General features: G+C 41.5%; 1 protein-coding gene across 1 annotated transcript; it reads left to right on the forward strand.

The window, feature by feature from the left end:
* Positions 1–1,646: 1,646 nt before the first annotated feature.
* LOC119288051 (UDP-glycosyltransferase 85A2-like) lies at positions 1,647–3,486 on the forward strand. Its single transcript, XM_037567669.1, has 2 exons — positions 1,647–1,888; positions 2,031–3,486. The coding sequence occupies exon 2, from the start codon at positions 2,087–2,089 to the stop codon at positions 2,966–2,968; it is 882 nt and encodes a 293-aa protein (XP_037423566.1). The 5' UTR covers positions 1,647–1,888; positions 2,031–2,086; the 3' UTR covers positions 2,969–3,486.
* The last annotated feature ends 20,656 nt before the right edge of the window (positions 3,487–24,142 follow it).

The following is a 24,142-nucleotide window of genomic DNA, read 5'->3' on the forward strand; positions in this document are numbered from 1 at the left end:
AACGGGGAAAATGCTCGGATGCAAGTTTTGAAAAACATGCAGATGAAATGCAGATGATGACATGACAAAATGCAACACGCAAGCAAATGACATGGCATCGACGGTGAATAAACGGAAGACATGTGGCGCATTGGATCTGGGGTGTTACAACCGGTCCCCTCTTGAAACCATGTTTCTTCCTCGAAATTGGTCCAGTTTATAAGCAGTGTACATAACAATATTTTTCTGCTCCTCAAATTTTTAGCAAAACCTCTAGGCATCGTATAATGACATTGCAATTTTTTGGAATTAAAAAGTCAACAAAATCCATGTTCGGGTTGAGTCTTATCACCCTTATATTTGGAATTCCTTTTCTTGTATAAGACCTAAACATAAACTCAAGAGCACAAATTGAATTTTGAATCCAATGTTGCCAACTTTTTCATGCATTCTTAGTTCAAAATTTTATTATATTCACAAAATTCCTAAAATGCACTTAATGCATATAAAAGAAAATAAAGAGGAGAAAGTAAAAAAAATGTAGAAAACAACAGAGCATAAACTAAAAAATATACATAAGAAAAGAAACATGAGAAAGGAGCATAAAAAGTGTTTGCCGAGTCAAAAAAAAAAGAAACTCGGCAAAGAAAAAGATTAGTTTGCTGAATGCAAAAGAAAATGTACATGGCAAATGTCATGTCTTCCTAGTGTCCGACGAAATGCATTTGACAAACAACCTAAATTTCATTACAATATTGATAGGACACTAAACTTGCCCTTCCATGATAATGAGATGCACGAGAGAGTAAACAAAACAGGATACAACTTGTTAGGGCATCTCCAACGTTAACCCACAAACGGAGACTGTAAAATGTCCTTTTTTCGTCCGAACGTGGTCCACGGACACGATGCAGGAGCCGGTCATCAATGTTATTCCCAAGTTAATCTGATTGGGAGGAGAAACATGAGAGAGACCATGCATGTGAAGAGAAAGAAAAGAGATAAGAACCATGTGGTTACTTTTGGTTGATAAAGTGGATGTCCGGACTCTAATAGGATACTGGAATCCATACATCCGGGCTGCTAAGAGGACGTATAAAGAGTCCCTCTTGGATGGCGAAAATGGTCCAGACACTGCGGTCCATATATGGACGAGATTTGAGGGTCGGCTTTAGATATGCGTTTAGAGTTTAGAATAGCGGGAAATGATGAGTGGTCACGAAATTAGCAAATCCGCCAAACCATTTGACTCGATCTCATGCATGGTTCCGTGTCCTCCCACAACAACAATAATTCATGAAGCCAACAATGACAGATGGGCAGCAGCCAGGCGGCCATTGAAGTTCAGATCGACTGATCCAACTACCCGTGAGCACGTGGAGGCGTTTACACCCCCATGCCCGGCCGTCAGCCATGTTATGTACTCCTTCCGTTCTTAAATATAAGTCTTTTTAGAAATTCCACTACAAACTACATACGGATGTATATAGACACATTTTAGAGTGTAGATTCACTCATTTTGATTCGTATGTAGTCCATAGCATAACCTCTAAAAAGACTTATATTTAGGAACGGAGGTGGTACCACGCACATGTCCAGGAGCTCATGGCCGGAGCTCACCGCACACGGCCACACGCACAAGGTGAGGTGAGGCAGGTTCGCTAGGAAGGAAGCCATGGAGATCGGGTCAAGGAGCTCGTCGTCAAGCTCAACGAGGAGGCTGAGACCTCCGGCGGCGCACTGCCGCCTGTCACCTGCGTGGTGGCCGATAGCACCATGAGCTTCGCTCTTGCCGCTGCGCGGGAACTCGGCCTCCGCTGCGTCACACTCTGGACCGCCAGCGCCTGCGGTTTCATGAGCTACTGCCACTATAAGGATCTACTCGATCGTGGGCTCTTCCCTCTCAAAGGTAGATATTCATGTCTCTTTCTGCACATACACAAGAAAACCAGCTTTCTTCAACTGCACGTCGAAACTAAAATGGGGGTAACATTTTTTCCGGCAAAGGATGGATTTTATTGACTCCGGCAACATACTGTAATTTGGTGCAGAAGAGGCGCAGTTGAGCAACAGATAATTGGACACGATCATAGACTGGATACCGTCGATGCCCAAAAACCTGCGGCTGCGTGACCTCCCTAGCTTCGTGCGCACCACGGACCCCGATGACATCATGTTCAACTTCTTCGTCCACGAGACGGCCGCCATGTCGCAGGCGTCGGGGGTGGTGATAAACACCTGGGACGAGCTCGACGCGCCCCTGCTCGATGCCATGTCCAAGCTCCTGCCGCCCGTCTATACAGTGGGGCCACTCCATCTCACGGTCCACAACAATGTCTCGAAGGAGAGCCCCCTCGCCGACATCGGGTCCAACCTGTGGAAGGAGCAGGACGCACCCCTCCGGTGGCTCGACGGCCAACCGCCGAACTCCGTGTTGTATGTAAATTTTGGGAGCATCACGGTGATGTCCAAGGAGCATTTGTTGGAGTTCGCGTGGGGGTTGGCCAACACCGGCTACGCCTTCCTGTGGAACGTGCGGCCTGACCTCGTCAAGGGCGACGACAAAGCCGCACTACCGCCAGAATTTTTTGCAGCGACCGAGGGGCGGAGCATGCTCTCGACATGGTGCCCGCAGGAGAAGGTGCTGGAGCATGAGGCCGTAGGGATCTTCCTCACGCACTCTGGGTGGAACTCGTCGGTGGAGGGCATATGCGGTGGCGTTCCGATGGTGTGTTGGCCCTTCTTTGCGGAGCAGCAGACCAACTGCCGCTACAAGTGCACAGAGTGGGGCATCGGGGTGGAGATTGGGGACGACGTGAGGAGGACCGAGGTGGAGGCGATGATACGGGAGGCCATGGAGGGGGCGAAGGGGCGAGAGATGCGGCGGCGTGTGCAAGAGCTCCGGCAGAGCGCCCTGGCCTCCGCACGGTGTGACGGAAGGTCCATGCGCAATGTTGATAGGCTCATCCACGAGGTGCTGCTGGCTTGAAACAAGAAAATTAAGCTGATAAATAAATGGTTTGACAGTCTGAAGCGTTTACTAGGATGAAATAAATCCCTTCTCCATTTCAAAGTTCCAGTCATATTTTGAGCCGTTACTAGAATGATGGAAAAATAAATATTAATGATCACGAAAAATGAGGAGCTCCTTCCACACATGATGAGTTATATATTTGGAATAATAAATTTTCATTAGACGCCCTATGCACCTGGATGGAGGAAGTAGCATTATTCACATCTGCATCGCACATCTTCTCAGAAGTTGACCCCTATGGATTGATAACATCATAGTAGTATGCCATCTACTTTTGGGCCTGTATAAGTGTGCTTTAATTTGAGTGAGGATTTGGCGCACCCGGGCTGTTGTGCCCCCATTCAATAATGTTGGACCTGCACCCCATGATCGCTAGTATTAGCTGTGCTCATTTTATTCGGTTAAAGATATTGGTTAATGCAAATGATTGTACACGCTTGTATTTCTTGTAGACCGCTGGAACCAATACATTATACATCGAGTTGGAAACTAAATGGCTAGCTGAGCATAGCTCAGATGTTTAGGTTCTTTGTGGTGGAATCAGTTCGCCAGGGTTCAAATCCGTGTGCGCATTTTTTTGAATTTATTTCATGCTATTTGGCAAAATTAATTCACTGGGTGAAGACTTTTTCGTTGACTACGGGTGCCTGTGATGTTGTGCCAGCTTAATATTTGGAGGTGCTCATAAGGGTATGCATGCATGCGTTTATAGAAATGGGTGTATGTGCATTTATGAGCGTCTCTAATTGTATTGTATTAAAAAAATGTGTGTGCCCCGAGAAGTTTAAGCAGGGGTGGAGCTGAATGGATCACGATCAACCTTGTGTCACACGCATAGATTTTGCTAAAAAAACATGCAGGATAGATTTTCTTTAAAAAAAACATGCACGAGTCCTAGGAGTGATGATAGTCGCACGGACACATCACAGGGTATATGTCTTGCTACTAGCGAAATGGAAGCTGAGCTCGCCTACAAATAGCCAGTAGTGCGCCGGCCCAGAAACCATGTGGTTTCATTATGCTGATGCTATGCATGCATTTTATTTTTGTTTATATTTAAAGAATTTTCAATATATGTATTATTAAAAGTATTCATCACATATTTAAAACTGTATGTGTAGTGTTATAAAGTGTTGCTCAATGTTTATAAAATTTATGATCATTGGAAAAATGTATGTGACATTTTAAAAATGTTCATTCAGTGTAAAAAAGTATATCTCAACTTTTAGAATAATGTTGTACCATTAGAAAAATATATGTGACATTTCAAAAATGTCCACGCATTGCAAAAAAATGTAGTACATGATTTCTTTAAACTGTTATACAACATAAAAAGTTTTTCGGTCATTTCAAAAATCCTCCCATTAAAAAATATAGGATACATTTCAAAGACGTCCAAGTGTTTCAAAAATATGTGTACAAATTTTTTTAAAAGGTTATACAATTAAAACAATGTTTGCATATATTTAAATATGATTCGTACCATTTAAAAAATGTATCAGCATGTATTTGATTTTTTAACACATATTAAAAGAATGTTCAAAATATGTGTTTGAAAAGATGTTAATCTAGTTTTTGAAAAATACTCAAATGTATATTAAACTGTTTTAGATGTATACAAAAATGTTCAATGTGTATGAAAAATATAAATAAAAAGTTTATTTAGAATAATAATAGTCATGTATTTAAAAAAGTTGAGTGTGTATAAAAATATTAGTAATATGTAAGAAAAATGTACAATATGTATGAAACTTTTAGCATGTAAAACAAACCAAAGAAAATAGATGAATACGAAATAAATAAAATTTTAAAAAGTAAAATGAAAGAGGAAAAAAATTAAAACCTACGAAAATCAAAGAACCCGATGGAAAGCAAGGAAAACCGATAAAAAGGAAAAGAACTCGTGTAGCTAGAATATTGGGCCGACCCAATTGTGTCGCGCTGTAGGCGATATCTATTACAACTCGCAATGGGACCCCTCATAAAAAAACGACTCACAACGGGCAAGAAATAGAGCTTTGTTCCTGTCTTGCTCCCCAGATCCCTCACAACGGCGATGGGTCACCGGAATCCCGCCCCTCTAACTCCAAGCCGCGAGTTTCTCCCCTCACTGATCTGCCACCGTCATGTGCCACCGCGGAGTGGCCGGGGGACGAATGCTCTGTATGATGATGCCGCCCGTATGCGCACGAGATGGGGGAGGATGCCGCCGACGACTGGAGAGGAGGAAGAGAAGGAAGACGAAGGCCGCGGGCGCGCATTATCGTCCTGGTTTATCGGGCCCACGGCGCGCGTGTGGCGGATCGCTAGGACGGGCCGGCGACGACTGACTGTGGTAACTGCAACAACTATAGAGGAGAAGCGGGAATATCGCAGCTTCCACTGCCGGACAGGCCAGTGTCTCTTCATCAATCCAGCAACTGATTCTACGGTGCCCACAAGTGCTTGATAAAATGCCCCACCTGTTCTTTTTCTTCACCATCTACTTTGCATATCACTGTGACGTTTTCTGCTGCCGCACATAGGTTGGTAAACAGAAGGAATCATTATACATGATGACTTATACAACATCATGTTTATTCCCTTTAGGCTTTTATTCTGATTGTCATGGCTAATTGCTTGATGAAGGGTTTGTGCTCAAAAGTAAATATGCACATTTCAGATTAGTTGTGCATATTGTGTCTTTGTCTTTTGGTATCTTTAATCTATTATTTGAATTATTTACCTGCCTTTTATGTTACTATTTGGCTTTGTTTCTTTCTATCTCAAATGTGGTTAATTGTGAAAGAACCCAAATAGTGAGTGCATCACTGCGGCTTATATCATGTTAAGTTATATATGTTGATTGAGATGATTAAGTCTAATGATCTGTGTAGTGAGTTGTTATACTGTGGTGAACTCTGTGTGTATTATTCAATTTAAATGCCCATGCAACATGATCTCAAGACCTACACAGGTAACACAAATTATTTAGGTAATATGCGACCTCTCACGTGACAGGTGAAGACATCTATATAAGGACGAAAGACAATATGAGATAATGGTGATCCATTAAACTTAATGCTTGGTTCTAGTCCAAGGACCTTAACTGCGAAGATGACTACTTTGTGGCAACGGCAAAGCAGGACCATAGAATGGAATGTAATCCTACGAGGAGGAGTGCCATGACTTTAGGGTTATCCACCTACTGAACAAAAAAATCAAACACTATAATCATGATACAAGGTAACTGGTATAACCGTCGCACTGGCACACTGGATATTTACCATGAGCTCAACTCTCTCCGTGCCTAACCTCTCCATTGTAGGAAACACAACTTTAATTTCCCTTTTATCTATGTTCATTACTTCAAGTGTTATTACTCTCGTTGCTATCAACTCTTCTTATTTACCACTCTGGTTTATTTGCCTCTTGGAACAGTAACAGCGTTTGCAGATCACAAGCAGTTACTTCACATAAGAAATGTGACAACTTGTGTGACAAAAACGCTATTTTATAAATACTCTGCTCTTCTTTGCTCTTCGTTGGGACAATAATTAATTTGGCTAATTCCACAAAGTGCTACACCACCCTATGTGTCTTGCGGACCATCAGAAACTTCTATAATATGCTTATCTACTAATACACTAGAAACTCTATTAAGATATTAGTTAGACAATACATTTCAGTAATGATATTAAAACATGCATGAACATATGCAAATACACACAAATATATGCATATGCATTGTTGGATGACAACACTTTTTCTAAACACACAATTGAAATTTAGTATACATGGTTTTCTGAATGACAACATTCAAAATAAAAACAAAATATGATATGTTTAGTATTACAAAACATTTTTATGTGGTTATCTACGCCATATGTATAAAAGTTTGGTATAAAAATACTTATTTTGAATTATCGCGGGTTCCAAATATGTTTCGACTACCCATGTAATTAACACGGAACAAGCTACAGGCTAAGTATGTGTCCATTACCAATTTTAACAATCAAGAAATGTTTAAATACGTCTCAGTGTTGTTTCACGTGAATCTGTCTTAAGATTCCAACTGACATGCTTCATGTCTTATAATAAGCGGGACAAAATCTAAGTTCGCCTGGAGGGAGCCACTAGTGTGCCGGCCCACCAGCCATGTGGTTTCATCATGCTAATGTCATGCACAGGTTTTAGTTTTGTTTATATGTAGAAAAATGTGAAATGCATCTATTATAAACAAATAATTATATTGTTTTATTTAAAAAAATTATTGCACATTTAAAAAAATGTTTACGCAATGTAAAAAGGAATATTTGCTCAACTTTTATAAATAAAATATGTCACGCAAAAAACATGTGGTATTTAAAAATGTTCACACATTTCAAACAATATCGGTGAAATTTTGGATAAACTATTAGATATTTATAAAAAAATATTATACAATGTAAAAGATGTTTGTTTAATAAAAAAGGTTTCACCCATTAAAAATTGTATATTACATTTAGAAATATGTACACATGTTTCAAAACTATGTTTGTGATATTAAAAATTAATTATGTAAAGAGTAATTTAAAAAATGTTTCATAATGTTTACAAAATGTTTCAATGTGTATTTGAAAAATATATCAATATGTATTTGAAACAATATACAGAACACATACTTGAAGAACATGTTAATCATGCATTTAGAAAATATTAAACGTATATTAAAATGCTTAGAATTATCAAAAATGTACAATGTGTATGAAATAAAGACATCGAAACATATATTGAAAAAAATATTTATCATGTATTTACAAAAGTTAAACAATATATTAATGTAATAAGTTATTTGCATATTTATTAATGTAATAAGTTCTTTGCATATTTTAAAAATGATTCATATCATTTAAAAAATATTTCAACCTATATTTGAAAAAATAACATGTCTTTTTAAAATATAAACACATTTTTGTAGAAAAATGTAACTATGTATTAGTAAAATCATAGAAAACCAATGATAACAGAAGAAAGGAAATGGGAGAAAAAGGAAAAAAGAAAGGGGAAAAAAGAAAATACCAAGAGAACCTTAAGAACCAGGTTGAATACTTGAAAACAGGGGAAAGCCAATAAAAATATATGTGTTAGCATTTTCAATTTTGTGTAACATGTTGAGATCATCCGTAGCTAACTTATTCATGATAGTTTTCTCTTGAATGCATAGGGCTTTATTATGCTTCACATGGTACTCCCTTGGATGTTTTACTTGTTTTAGAAAGGACAAGAAATCAGGGACTCCGCAGTGCTCCTAACTTCAAATCGGGGACACGAATGATGCAACCGTCTAGGGGAATCTCTCGTGCTATTCTCACTTTCATTTTAGCCTTTTCTTCTTGTGTTTTTTTTCAGTCACCATTCTTATGTTATTTCGATTTAGGTGCACGTAACTGTGTTCAATATAGTATTAGCATTTCGTAATAAAATGTGCTTAATTTGAGGCACTTCATTCTTGAGGTAGGGGGTTGGGGTGCACTGTACTGCCAGCATGATGATTAGCCTTGAGAACGGAGATCTGAATCCACTTCTCCGTTGAAACCCGCTTGGCTACTATGCTTGATGCCTTTCTTGGTTTCTTGGTTGGGTTTCTCTCAGGGCTAAACTACAAATCACCAACATGCACGCACGCTTGCAGGCACATTTTGCATAAAGCAGGCTAAATGGGCTCCGGGAATGGATGTGTACTAGAAACAAATATTATGAAGGCTTTGGCAGATGGAATGAATGCCCCCACTAGATTTATACTTGTTTAAGGAGTATTTGATATTAGTTTGAGACTGCCCACTGGTAAGTTGCCTCTATCCATGGTTTGCTGCAATGCCAGAGGTTTTGCTCTAGAATCATCCTGGATAGATTTGTCAGAATCTGATCAGGCAGATTGAAAGAATGTTCCTACTTGCCATATTATATGTTGAGCTATGTTTTTATACTATTCTCCTGATTGCTGAATGGTCATGGATCTTTCTATTGATGCTCTTGCAACCCTGATTTGCTGAATGATCATATATATTTCTTCTATGTGATGCTATTTTTGCAAACCCTGATTGCTAGATGTTCATGGGTCTTTCTTTGATATGCGTCATTCCGATAAACTGTTTGGGAAAGCCGCCTAAAATAGTATCGAAACATTAAGTGCTTGGTGGTAGAAAAACTATACGAAAAATACATCCTACCACTGGATGCAGTTACACTCACGTCTCGTATACAACCAACGGGGTAGTATATATAATAGTTTGTCAGTTTGATCAAGCTTATAGAAAAAATATCAACATTCCCATTACCAAATCTATATCATTAGATACATCACGAAATTAATTTTCATAATGTATAACTTTGATATTGTATCCTTAAATCTTTTTTCGGCATTGTAGATATTAATATTTTTAATATATATATTTAATCAAACTTCACAAAGTTTGAATCCAGACAAGTTTAATAATATTATTTCACACAAAAAAAGACAAGTTTAATATTGAGAGTAAAAAGAAACAAAAAAAATAAACGGAGAGGATTTTTTACTGGCCAGGCATGAAAAAACAGGTGCATAATTTCATTCCTGAGTGTGCGGTCTGTCAAAGAGCCAAGGCAGAACACTGCCATTATCCTGGCCTTCTTGAGCCACTGCCCATTTCCACTCAAGCTTGGACTGATATCACAATGGATTTTATTGAGGGACTGCCTAAATCCCAGAGCAAAGAAGTCATCCTTGTGGTGGTCGCTAGGTAAACTAAATATGCCCAGTTTATAGCCCTACCACATCCCTACAATGTCCGTACAGTGGCACAAGCTTTTATTGATAATGTGTTCAAACTCCACGGACCACCTGTAAGCATAATCACTAACAGAGACCGGATCTTCACTAGCAACATGTGGCAAGGAGTTTTCAAGGCAATGAAAGTGTAGCTAAAACTGAGAACATCCCACCACCCCCAAACAGATGGGAAATCAGAGAGAGTTAACCAATGTTTGGAGTCTTATCTGAGGTGCATGACATTCCAACAACCAAACAAATGGGCAGCATGGCTTTCCCTAGCAGAATGGTGGTACAACACATCTTACCACACATCCACCAAGGAAACACCATTTAAGGCCCTGTATGGATATGACCCCTCTGGTCCTACTGATGCGGATGTTCAAGATTTTCTAACTAAAAAAGAGAACACTCTCAACCAACTCAAGCACAATTTGCAGCAAGCTCAACAAAGAATGAAGAAATATGCTAATTTAAACAGGTCTGAGAGAAGTTTCGACAGTGGAGACATGGTATACCTACAGATGCAGCCCTACCGAATGGCGTCTTTTGGTCTCAGGCAAGCTACCAAATTAACAACCAAATTCTATGGACCACTCAGGGTCTTGGAGAAAATTGGCAATTCCTCATACAAGCTTCTCCTCCCACCCCAAATCAACATCCATCATGTCTTCCATGTTAGCCAGTGAAAGAAGCATAAAGGTACTCATGTTGTTCCAGCCCAAGTACTACCACTGATTGGGGCAGATGGCAAAATCCAAACTGAACCAGTACATGTGCTGGAGACAAGATCCATGCCTAGGAATGGTGTTGGGGAACGTAGCAGAAATTCAAAATTTTCCTACGTGCCACCAAGATCTATCTATGGAGAAACCAGCAACGAGGGGAAGGAGAGTGCATCTACATACCCTTGTAGATTGCTAAGCGGAAGCGTTCAAGAGAACGGGGTTGAAGGAGTCGTACTTGTCGTGATCCAAATCACCGGAGATCCTAGTGCCGAACGGACGGCACCTCCGCGTTCAACACACGTGCAGCCCGATGACGTCTCACATGCCTTGATCCAGCAAGGAGAGAGGGAGAGGTTGGGGAAGACTCCGTCCAGCAGCAGCACGATGGCATGGTGGTGATGGAGGAGCGTGGCAATCCTGCAGGGCTTCGCCAAGCACCGCGGGAGAGGAGAAGTACTTGGGAGAGGGGAGGGCTGCGCCAGAACTTGGGGTGCGGCTGCCCTCCCACCCCTCCACTATTTATAGGTGGGGAGAGAAGGGGGCCGGCCAAGGGGGGGAGGAGTGCCTCCCAAGTCAAGTGGAGGCCCTCCCCTTTAGGGTTTCCCCTCTCCCATGCGCATGGGCCTTGGGGGGGCTGGTGCCCCTGGCCCATTAAGGCTAGGGTGACCCCTTACAGCCCATGCTGCTGTATTGGATGTGGTGGAACAATTTCCGGACCTCCGGAATCCTCCGGAACCTTCTGGAAGCTTCTCGGTACAATACCAGAAAAACCCGAACTTTTCCCGGAACCCGAACAACAACATTCCATATATAAATCTTTACCTCCTGACCATTCCGGAACTCCTCGTGATGTCCGGGATCTCATCTGGGACTCCGAACAACATTCGGTAACCACGTATATCTATTCCCTATAACCCTAGCGTCATCGAACCTTAAGTGTGTAGACCCTACGGGTTCGGGAACCATGCAGACATGACCGAGACGTTTTTCGGTCAACAACCAACAACGGGATCTGGATACCCATGTTGGCTCCCACATGTTCCACAATGATCTCATCGGATGAACCACGATGTCAAGGACTCAATCAATCCCGTATACAATTCCCTTTGTCCAACGGTATTGTACTTGCCCGAGATTCGATCGCCGGTATGCCGATACCTTGTTCAATCTCGTTACCGGCAAGTCTCTTTACTCGTTCCGTAACACATCATCCTGTGATCAACCCCTTGGTCACATTGTGCACATTATGATGATGTCCTACCGAGTGGGCCCAGAGATACCTCTCCGTTACACGGAGTGACAAATCCCAGTCTCGATTCGTGCCAACCCAACAGACACTTTCAGAGATGCCCGTAGTGCACCTTTATAGCCACCTAGTTACGTTGTGACGTTTGGTACACCCAAAGCATTCCTACGGTATCCGGGAGTTGCACAATCTCATGGTCTAAGGAAAATATACTTGACATTTTAGAAAAGCTTTAGCATACGAACTACACGATCTTGTGCTAGGCTTAGGATTGGGTCTTGTCCATCACATCATTCTCCTAATGATGTGATCCCGTTATCAACGACATCCAATGTCCATGGTCAGGAAACCGTAACCATCTATTGATCAACGAGCTAGTCAACTAGAGGCTTACTAGGGACGTGGTGTTGTCTATGTACCCACACATGTATCTGAGTTTCCTATCTATACAATTATAGCATGGATAATAAACGATTATCATGAACAAGGAAATATAATAATAACTAATTTATTATTGCCTCTAGGGCATATTTCCAACAGTCTCCCACTTGCACTAGAGTCAATAATCTAGTTCACATCGCCATGTGATTAATACTGATAGGTCACATCGCCATGTGACCAACATCCAAAGAGTTTACTAGTGTCACTGAACTAGTTCACATCATCATGTGATTAAGACTCAATGAGTTCTGGGGTTTGATCATGTTTGCTTGTGAGAGAGGTTTTAGTCAACGGGTCTGCAACATTCAGATCAGTATGTACTTCGCAATTCTCTATGTCATATTGTAAATGCTGCTTCCACGCTCCACTTGGAGCTATTCCAAATGGTTGCTCCACCATACATATCCGGTTTGCTACTCAGAGTCACTCGAATAGGTGTTAAAGCTTGCATCGACGTAACCCTTTACGCCGAACTCTTTATCACCTCCATAATCGAGAAACATGTCCTTTATTTACTCCAAGGACAATTTTGACCCCTGTCCAATGATCCCCATTCCTGGATCATTCTTGTACCCCTTGACTGACTCATGGCAAGGCACACTTCCGGTGCGGTACACAGCATAGCATACTATAGAGCCTACGTCTGAAGCATAGGGGACGGCCTTCGTCCTTTGTCTCTCTTCTGTCGTGGTCGAGCTTTAACTCTTAACTTCATACCTTACAACTCAGGCAAGAACTCCTTCTTTGACTGATCCATCTTGAACACCTTCAAGATCATGTCAAGGTATGTGCTCATTTGAAAGTACCATGTAGCGTTTTTGATCTATCCTCATAGTTCTTGATGCTCAATGTTCAAGCAGCTTAATTCAGGTTTTCTATTGAAAAACACTTTTCAAATAACCCTGTATGCTTTCCAGAAATTCTACATCATTTCTGATCAACAATATGTCATTCACATATACTTATCATAAATTCTATAGTGCTCCCACTCACTTCTTTGGAAATACAAATTTCTCATAAACTTTGTATAAACCCAAAATCTTTGATCATCTCATCAAAGTGCACATTCCAACTCCGAGATGCTTACTCCAGTCCTTAGAAGGATTCCTGGAGTTTTGCATATTTGTTAGCGTTCTTCAGGATTGTCAAAACCTTCTGGTTGTATCACATACAACCTTTCCTCAATAAAACTGTCGAGGAAACAATGTTTTGACATTCTATCTGCAAGATTTCATAAATAATGCAGTAACTGCTAATCTATTTCCAACAGACTCTTAGCATCGCTACGAGTGAGAAAGCCTCACCGTAGTCAACTCCTTGAACTTGTCGGAAAACATCTTAACGACAAGTCGAGCTTTCTTAATGGTGATTCTTACCATCATTGTCTGTCTTCCTTTTAAAATCCATATGTACCCAACGGCCTTACGACCATCACGTATTTCTTCCAAAGTCATGGATCCTTTCTCGGATTTTATGGCCTCGAGCCATTCGTCGGAATCCGGGCCCACCATCGCTTCTCCATAGCTCGTAGGTTCATTGTTGTCTAGCAACATGACCTCTAAGACAGGATTGCGTACCACTCTGAAGTAGTACGCATCCTTGTCACCCTACGAGGTACGGTAGTGACTTGATCCGAAACTTCATGATCACTATCATAAGCTTCTACTTCAATTGGTGTAGGCGCCATAGGAACAACTTCATGTGCCCTGCTACACACTAGTTGAAGTGACGGTTCAATAACCTCATCAAGTCTCCACCAACCTCCCACTCAATTCTTTCGAGAGAAACTTTTCTCGAGAAAGGACCCGTTTCTAGAAACAATTGCTTTTGCTTCCGGATCTGAGATAGGAGGTATACCCAACCATTTTGGGTATCCTATGAAGATGTATTTATCCGTTTTGGGTTCAAGCTTATCACGATGAAACCTTTTCACATAAGCGTCGCAGCCCCAAACTTTTAAGAAACGACAACTTAGGTTTCTCCAAACCATAGTTCAAACGGTGTCGTCTCAACGGAATTACGTGGTGCCCTATTAAAGTGAGTGCGGTTGTCTCTAATGCCTAACCCATGAACAATAGTGGTAATTTGATAAGAGACATCATGGTACGCACCATATCCAATAGGGTGCAACTATGATGTTCGGACACACCATCACACTATGGTGTTCCAGGTGGTATTAATTGTGAAATATTTCCACAATGTCTTAATTGTGTGCCAAAGCTCGTAACTCAGATACTCATCTCTATGATCATATCATAGACATTTTATCCCTTGTCACAATGATCTTCAACTTCACTCTGAAATTACTTGAACCATTCAATAATTCAGACTTGTGTTTCATCAAGTAAATATACAACATCTACTCGAATTATCTGTGAAGTAAGAACATAACGATATTCATTGCATGCCTCAGCACTCATTGGACTACACACATCAAAATGTGTTACTTCCAACAAGTTGCTATCTTGTTCCATATTACTAAAAACGAGGCTTTTCAGTCATCTTGCCTATGTGGTATGATTTGCATATCTCAAGTGATTCAAAATCAAGTGAGTCCAAACGATCCATCTCCATGGAGTTTCTTCATGTGTATACACCAATAGACATGGTTTGCATGTCTCAAACTCTTCAAAAACGAGTGAGTCCAAAGATCCATCAACATGGAGCTTCTTCATGTGTTTTACACCAATATGACTTACATGGCAGTGCCACAAGTAAGTGGTACTATCATTACTATCTTATATCTTTTGGCATGAAAATGTGTATCACTATGATCGAGATTCAATAAACCATTCTTTTAGGTGTAAGACCATTGAAGGTATTATTCAAATAAATAGAGTAACCATTATTCTCCTGAAATGAATAACCGCATTGCGATAGATATAATCCAATCATGTCTATGCTCAACGCAAACACCAAATAACACTATTCAGGTTTAGCACCAATCTCGATGGTAGAGGGAGCGTGCGATGCTTGATCACATCAACCTTGGAAACACTTCCAACACATATCGTCAGCTCACCTTTAGCTAGTCTCCGTTTATTCCGTAGCCTTTTATTTCGAGTTACTAACACTTAGCAACCGAACCGGTATCCAATACCATGGTGCTACTAGGAGTACTAGTAAAGTACACATTAACATAATGTATATCCAATATACTTCTATCGACCTTGCCAGCCTTCTCATCCACCAAGTATCTAGGGTAATTCTGCTTTAGTGTTCGTTCCTCTCATTACAGAAGCACTTAGTCTCGGGTTTGGGTTCAACCTTGGGTTTCTTCACTGGAGCAGCAACTGATTTGCCGTTTCATGAAGTACCCCTTCTTGCCCTCGCCCTTCTTGAAACTAGTGGTTTCACTAACCATCAACAATTGATGCTTCTTCTTGATTTGTACATTCGTGGTGTCAAACATCGCGAATAGCTCAAGGATCATCATATCTATCCCTGTTATGTTATAGTTCCTCACGAAGCTCTAGTAGCTTGGTGGCAATGTCTTTGGAGAAACATCACTATCTCATCTGGGAGATTAACTCCCACTCGATTCAAGTGATTGTTGTACCCAGACAATCTGAGTACAAGCTCAACGATTGAGATCTTCTCCCTTAGTTTGTAGGCTAGAAAACTCGTCAGAGGTCTCATACCTCTTGACGTGGGCACGAGCCTGAAATCCCAATTTCATCTCTTGGGACATCTCATATGTTCTGTGACATTTGAAAAATGTCTTCGGTGCCTCAATTCTAAACCTTTTAACATTACCGAACTATCATGTAGTCATCAAAACGTGTATGTCAGATGTTCGCAACATCCACAGACCATGTTCGAGGTCCAGCACACCGAGCGGTGCATTAAGGACATAAGCCTTCTACTGTCCGCATAATTGCTACTGTCAACTTTCAACTATATTTTCTCTAGGAACATATCTAAAACAGTAGAACTAAAGCGTGAGCTATGACATAATTTGCAAAGGGCTTTTGACTATGTTCAGGATAATTAAGTTCATCTAATGAACTCCCACTCAGATAGACATCCCTCTAGTCATCTAAGTGATTACATGATCCGAGTCAACTAGGCCGTGTCCGATCATCACGTGAGACGGACTAGTCATCATCGGTGAACATCTTCATGTTGATCGTATCTACTATATGACTCATGCTCGACCTTTCGGTCTCTTGTGTTCCGAGGCCATGTCTGTACATGCTAGGCTCGTCAAGTTAACCTAAGTGTTTCGCGTGTGTAAATCTGGCTTACACCCGTTGTATGTGAACGTAAGAATCTATCACACCCGATCGTCACGTGGTGCTTCGAAACGACGAACTTTCGCAACGGTGCACAGTTAGGGGGAACACTTTCTTGAAATTTTAATGAGGAATCATCTTATTTACTACCGTCGTTCTAAGCAAATAAGATGTAGAAACATGATAAACATCACATGCAATCAAAATAGTGACATGATATGGCCAATATCATTTTGCTCCTTTTAATCTCCAGCTTCGGGGCTCCATGATCATCATCGTCACCGGCATGACACCATGATCTCCATCATCGTGTCTCCATGAAGTTGTCTCGCCAACTTATTACTTCTACTACTATGGCTACCGGTTAGCAATAAAGTAAAGTAATTACATGGCGTTGTTCAATGACACGCGGGTCATACAATAAATAAAGACAACTCCTATGGCTCCTGCCGGTTGTCATACTCATCGACATGCAAGTCGTGATTCCTATTACAAGAACATGATCAATCTCATACATCACATATCATTCATCACATTCTTTGGCCATATCACATCACATAGCATACCCTGCAAAAACAAGTTAGACATCCTCTAATTGTAGTTTGCATGTTTTACGTGGCTGCTATGGGTTTCTAGAAAGAACATTTCTTACCTACACAAAACCACAATGTGATATGCCAATTGCTATTTACCCATCATAAGGACCCTTTTCATCGAATCCGTTCCGACTAAAGTGGGAGAGACTGGCACCCGCTAGCCACCTTATGCACCAAGTGCATGTCAGTCGGTGGAACCTGTCTCACGTAAGAGTACGTGTAAGGTCGGTCCGGGCCGCTTCATCCCACAATACCGTCGAAACAATATTGGACTAGTAACGGTAAGCATATTGAACAAAATCAACGCCCACAACTACTTTGTGTTCTACTCGTGCAAAGAATCTACGCAATAGACCTAGCTCATGATGCCACTGTTGGGGAACGTAGCAGAAATTCAAAATTTTCCTACGTGCCACCAAGATCTATCTATGGAGAAACCAGCAACGAGGGGAAGGAGAGTGCATCTACATACCGTTGTAGATTGCTAAGCGGAAGCGTTCAAGAGAACGGGGTTGAAGGAGTCGTACTCGTCGTGATCCAAATCACCGGAGATCCTAGTGCCGAACGGACGGCACCTCCGCGTTCAAAACACATGCAGCCAGGTGATGTCTCCCATGCCTTGATCCAGCAAGGAGAGAGGGAGAGGTTGGGGAAGACTCCGTCCAGCAGCAGCACGACGGCGTGGTGGTGATGGAGGAGCGTGGCAATCCTGCAGGGCTTCGCCAAGCACCGCGGGAGAGGAGAAGTACTTGGGAGAGGGGAGGGCTGCGCCAGAACTTGGGGTGCGGCTGCCCTCCCACCCCTCCACTATTTATAGGTGGGGAGAGAAGGGGGCCGGCCCCCTAGATCCCATCTAGGGTTGGGGGCGGCGGCCAAGGGGGGGAGGAGCGCCTCCCAAGTCAAGTGGAGGCCCTCCCCTTTAGGGTTTCCCCTCTCCCATGCGCATGGGCCTTGGGGGGGCTGGTGCCCCTGGCCCATTAAGGCTAGGGCGCCCCCTTACAGCCCATGCTGCTGTATTGGATGTGGTGGAACAATTTCCGGACCTCCGGACCCCTCCGGAACCTTCTGGAAGCTTCCCGGTACAATACCAGAAAAACCCGAACTTTTCCCGGAACCCGAACAACAACTTTCCATATATAAATCTTTACCTCCGGACCATTCCGGAACTCCTCGTGACGTCTGGGATCTCATCCGGGACTCCGAACAACATTCGGTAACCACGTATATCTATTCCCTATAACCCTAGCGTCATCGAACCTTAAGTGTGTAGACCCTACGGGTTCGGGAACCATGCAGACATGACCGAGACGTTTTCCGGTCAATAACCAACAGCGGGATCTGGATACCCATGTTGGCTCCCACATGTTCCACGATGATCTCATCGGATGAACCACGATGTCAAGGACTCAATCAATCCCGTATACAATTCCCTTTGTCCAACGGTATTGTACTTGCCCGAGATTCGATCGTCGGTATGCCCATACCTTGTTCAATCTCGTTACCGGCAAGTCTCTTTACTCGTTCTGTAACACATATCCCGTGATCAACCCCTTGGTCACATTGTGCACATTATGATGATGTCCTACCGAGTGGGCCCAGAGATACCTCTCCGTTACACGGAGTGACAAATCCCAGTCTCGATTCGTGCCAACCCAACAGACACTTTCGGAGATACCCGTAGTGCACCTTTATAGCCACCCAGTTACGTTGTGACGTTTGGTACACCCAAAGCATTCCTACGGTATCCGGGAGTTGCACAATCTCATGGTCTAAGGAAAAGATACTTGACATTTTAGAAAAGCTTTAGCATACGAACTACACGATCTTGTGCTAGGTTTAGGATTGGGTCTTGTCCATCACATCATTCTCCTAATGATGTGATCCCGTTATCAATGACATCCAATGTTCATGGTCAGGAAACCGTAATCATCTATTGATCAACGAGCTAGTCAACTAGAGGCTTACTAGGGACGTGGTGTCGTCTATGTACCCACACATGTATCTGAGTTTCCTATCAATACAATTATAGCATGGATAATAAACGATTATCATGAACAAGGAAATATAATAATAACTAATTTATTATTGCCTCTAGGGCATATTTCCAACAAATGGTGTGCTAGTGACACAGTGGTTGGTACAATGGGCGAACTTACCTCGTGATGAACCCTCCTGGGAGGATGCCAACTTCATCAAGCGAGTGTTCCCTATCTTTTTCAAACACACCATACAATCTTGGTTCCCAGATAGTACCACTTGAGGACAAGTGCGTGCTCGACGAGGAGGTATTGTCAGATTCCGGCTGTTACTGACGAAGTGTCGATCTTCAGTTCAGATAACGGTTCAGTTAAGGTAGTGAGATCCAACGGCAAAGAGCCACCAGCAAACCCGACGATTGAGATGGCTGGTAAATTCACCTATAGCTAGTCACTGGATGTCACCAGTTACTGCTTACCTTAAGTTGTCGGTGGCTGTAAAATCCTTGTACTTATACTCCACCCCGCGGTTGCGAGAGGCATGAAATGAATTATTGCAATCCCTAGCTGCTACTTCCCCTTTGTTCTTGTTTATCTTCCTAGAGCAAGTATAATAAGTCCTAGTCAGCAGGCTACAAGATGTTCCATGTAAGCAAAATCCTATGTGGAGGAGTGAGAAAGGGAGAGAGAGAATGAAGCAGGCGCTTCGGCTAGCGCCCGGCTGCAGCACACTAAACTAGAATAAATCGCCCGCATGTAGCCGATTTGAGAGCTTTTGGCCGGCGTTTACACCTCTCTTCCAATCACGTGAGTGCCTTGTGCTTCTTCACATGCAAACAATTAATGATACAATCCATATAATAGCTAACATACAGCCAACCTATTATGTGAGTTAACTTTTACAATAGCTATAAGTGACATGGCACATTCTTAGAGCCAGCAGCAGGCTCTTCTATTAACCATCCTCTTAGCTAGGTTGTAGAAATCCCCACTTATTGCGGGTGCTTCACATCAGGAGTCAGGAAATTCAAGTCGATGCCCGTCGGGATCTGACAACCACCCTAGTTTCCTGGGCTCGCGACGCACGTGCGGCGGAGCGCTGGGAGGCGCCGGTGACGACTGACTGTGGTAACTGCAACCAACTGTAGAGGAGAAGCGGGATTGTTGCCCATAACGAGCCCAACATCTTCTGCCATGCCGCCATGACTGGATTGTCGCAGCTTCCCCTGCCGCACAGGCCAGTTCCTCTTCATCAGTCCACCACCTGATGATTCTACGGTGCCCACAAGGTGCTTGATAAAATGCCTCGCATGTTCTTTTTCTTCACCATCTTCTCTGCATATCACTGTGACGTTTTCTGCTGCCATACATAGGTTGGTAAATAGAAGGAATCATTATACAATGATGATTGATACAACATCACGCTTATTCCCTTTAGGCTTTTATTTTGATTGTCATGTCTAATTGCTCGATGAAGGGTTTGTGCCCAAAAGTAAATATGCACATTTCAGATTAGTGTTGCATATTGTGTCCTTGTCTTTTGATATCTATAAATTATTTGAATTGTTTACCTGCCTTTTACGATATTATTTGGCTTTGTTTATTTCTTACTTGAGCGTGGTGCTCTAAAAAGCTCTTGTCAAACATACTGTGGTTGATTGTGAAAGAACCCAAATAGTGAGCACAGCACTGCGGCATATACCATGTTAAGTTATATCTGTTGATTGAGATGATTATAACTGCAAGTGAATAAATTAGTTTACTTCTATTTTATTTTTGAGATAAAAATATAAGTCCTTTTTTTGAGTTTCTTACAAAAATTCTTCTGGTGGCCTGGGAAAGTTCCTCAAAAAATTATAGAGTTGCAAGCTCAGCAGGCGCAAATTAAGGTATGGTTCAGTGAACAGGTGTTTTTTATCGGCATCATAATTCTGTTGAGTCATATATATATAGATCCTTTTTCGTATGTAGAACTGCTTGGTACGGTATCCATAGAGCTACATTTCTGTACCAACTACCAAGTAGATCTACAAAAAGTACCACAACATGATTATCTTTCTTTGTTCTGCTAACAAAGTTTCATTTTGCTCGCAACACTAGAGCTTTCTTGTATGTCAATTATGGAGTAGCAAGTTTTTGTGTAACGTGTTGACATCATCCGTAGCTAAACTTGGTTCATGATAGTTTTCTCTTGAATGCATAGGGCTTTATTATGCTTCACCTGTTACCCCCTTAGATGTTTTACTTGTTTTAGAAATCACAATAAATCAGGGACTCTGCAGCGCTCCTCACATCAAATCGGGGACACAAATGACGCATCCGTCTAGAGGAATGTCTGATTCTATTCTCACTTTCCTTTTAGCCTCTTTTCTTGAATTTTTCCGTCACCGTTCTTATGTTGTTTTGATTTTGGTGCCTGTATGTCACCGTATTCAATACAATATTAGCATTTCGCAATAAAATGTGCTTAATTTGAGGCACTTCATTCTTGAGGTAGGGGGTTGGGGTGAACTGTACTGCCATCCTGATGATTAGCCTTGAGAACGGAGATCTGAATCCACTTCTCCATTGAAACCCGCTTGGCTACTGTGCTTGATGCCTTTCTTGGTTTCTTGGCTGGGTTTATCTTAGGGGTAAACTACAAATCACCAACATGCACGCACGCTTGCAGGCACATTTTGCACAAAGCAGGCTAAATGGGCTCCGGGAATGGATGTGTACTAGAAACAAATATTATGAAGGCTTTGGCAGATGGAATGAATGCCCCCACTAGATTTATACTTGTTTAAGGAGTATTTGATATTAGTTTGAGACTGCCCACTGGCCATTTGCCACTATCCATGGTTCACTGTAGTGCTAGAGGTTTTGCCCTAGAATGTTCCTACTTGCCATCTTATATGTTAGGCTATGTCTTTATACTGTTTTCCTGATTACTAAATGGTCATGGATCTTTCTGTAGATGCTTTTGCAACCCTGATTGGCTGAATTATCATATACATTTCTTCTATGTGATGGTATCTTTTGCAACCCTGATTGCTAGATGTTCATGGGTCTTTCTTCGATATGCGTCATTCTGATAAACTGTTTGGAAAAGCCGTCTAAAACAGCATCGAAACATTGAGTGAGTGATGGTAGAAAAAACTACACAAAAAAATGCATCCTACCACCGGGTGCAGTTACACTCATGTCTCATATACTACCACCGGGGTAGTATATATAATAGTTTATCATTTTGAGTATGTTCTTATACTATTTCTAAGATACTCCAAAGTGAACTACATGGAAAAATTACAATTAACCCCATAGTGTTTAATAAGTAATATTTTTAACTACATGTATGTATTTATACATTAAAAAGATGGCACGTACCGCATAAAAAATCGTATCTACATACCACCAAAATAATTTTAGATACGTGTAATGATACATTCTACTCCATATGTTTCTTTTACTCTGTCTATAAGATTTGTCGGATGTCAAAGTTCAAAAGTTTGACCAAAGTTTACAGCAAAATATCAGCATCCAATTACCAAATCTATATCATTAGATACACTAGTAGAAAGCCCGTGTGTTGCCACGGGCTTTTGAAATATTTTGCTTGTCGCCCCCAACCTGAGTCGCCGCCTCCGCCGCCGGCCAACCCTCTAAACCGTGCCACAATCTTTAGCACCCGCGACCTCCCGCACCACAATCTCGATGGTTGGCAATATTATGAAGAAAAAGGAAGGATCAAGATGGTTCTCTGAAGAAGTCATACCATCTCACACATCAAGTTCATGGATCGTACGCATGCTCTCTTCTCTCGGCATCATTATCATATTTTCAGACTACAAAATCTAACACTCGTGTTTTGAATAATCAGCAGTGCAAATCAATTTCAAGAACATGTCATGGGTGAATCATTTGGGTGCTATACTTTTAAAAAATCATAGGGGAGAGATTTGGCAGGTTACACTGAATGCCATGTAGAAAGCCATACCCAATAGAGAGATCCAATTTTACTATAAAAGAACTATGTTACACACAAAAAAATGTAACTTGTAAGCTCAATAACACTACCTTCTTCCTCAAGTCTTCGCATCACCTAAGTGCCAAATTTCTCACCTATGATGTCAGTATCGCTCTATAGACAATGTTCTTCATGTATGTACCAACATGACAATTGAAGCTTGGTTAGGAAGGTGGTCGCACAATAATTATTAAAGGGAAAAATCTTCCCTCAATTTGTTTGGGGACCATAATAATTGTTGCAAATTAATTTTCCACACAAATCTATTCTCTACCTAGTTTTCTCACATCACCTATTTTTTTCCTGGCTTATTTGCTTTATTTCACTACCAAATAAGAAAATACTCCCTCCCTCCATTCCTTTATAGTACACAAATCACGGTCGGGTCTCTTCCTGGTACGTGCTAACTTTTTGACTGATCCTCGTAAGTGAAATGTCCTGATTAGTTGTTAGAAATATTTTGTAAGTGTGCATGCAATTAGTTGCGCATTGGCCATCAAAGCATTTGTTTCCAAGTGAGCGGGCATGAAGCATTTGTTTCTGTTTTTACATATACTTCTGAGGAATTAGTCAAGGGTATTTGTAGGAGAGAGATCACGGGTATGCGTGTGTATGTCACGGGTTGTTACGCGTGTATGACAACTACAACAACAATAATTAGGCATACAAGGACTTCGTAAAACCTACTTGTTTTATGTGGGTAATAAGCTTTCACATTCTGCAACAGAAGTCAGAAAACAAGCAATAATCATCAGTTTTCGGTTCTAGCTAGTTTGCAAGACATAAGCTTATGTAAAACTGCATATTATCACTGCTTTGTTTTTCTCTCCCAGTAAGAATATGCGTAAATGGGAAGAAATATATCTGCTTATTATAACCACTTTTTTTGGTCCCAACAAGAATCTGCTTATTATAACCACTTTTTTTGTCCCAACAAGAATATGCATAAATGTGAAAAGAATATAGCTTACTGTAATATGTGCAATCATTGTTCCATATACATTCACCTGCATGCCAAAGATCTGACCCCATATCCAGCATAGGTAAATATACCAAGAGCAAATTCATAGCTCAGACACCTTCATGAGGAGACTACACGTCTTGTACACTTGATCTGCTTGTATCCTCA

This window comes from Triticum dicoccoides, chromosome 4A (genome assembly GCF_002162155.2).
Source record: "Triticum dicoccoides isolate Atlit2015 ecotype Zavitan chromosome 4A, WEW_v2.0, whole genome shotgun sequence".
In the NCBI taxonomy this organism is placed as follows: Eukaryota; Viridiplantae; Streptophyta; class Magnoliopsida; order Poales; family Poaceae; genus Triticum; species Triticum dicoccoides.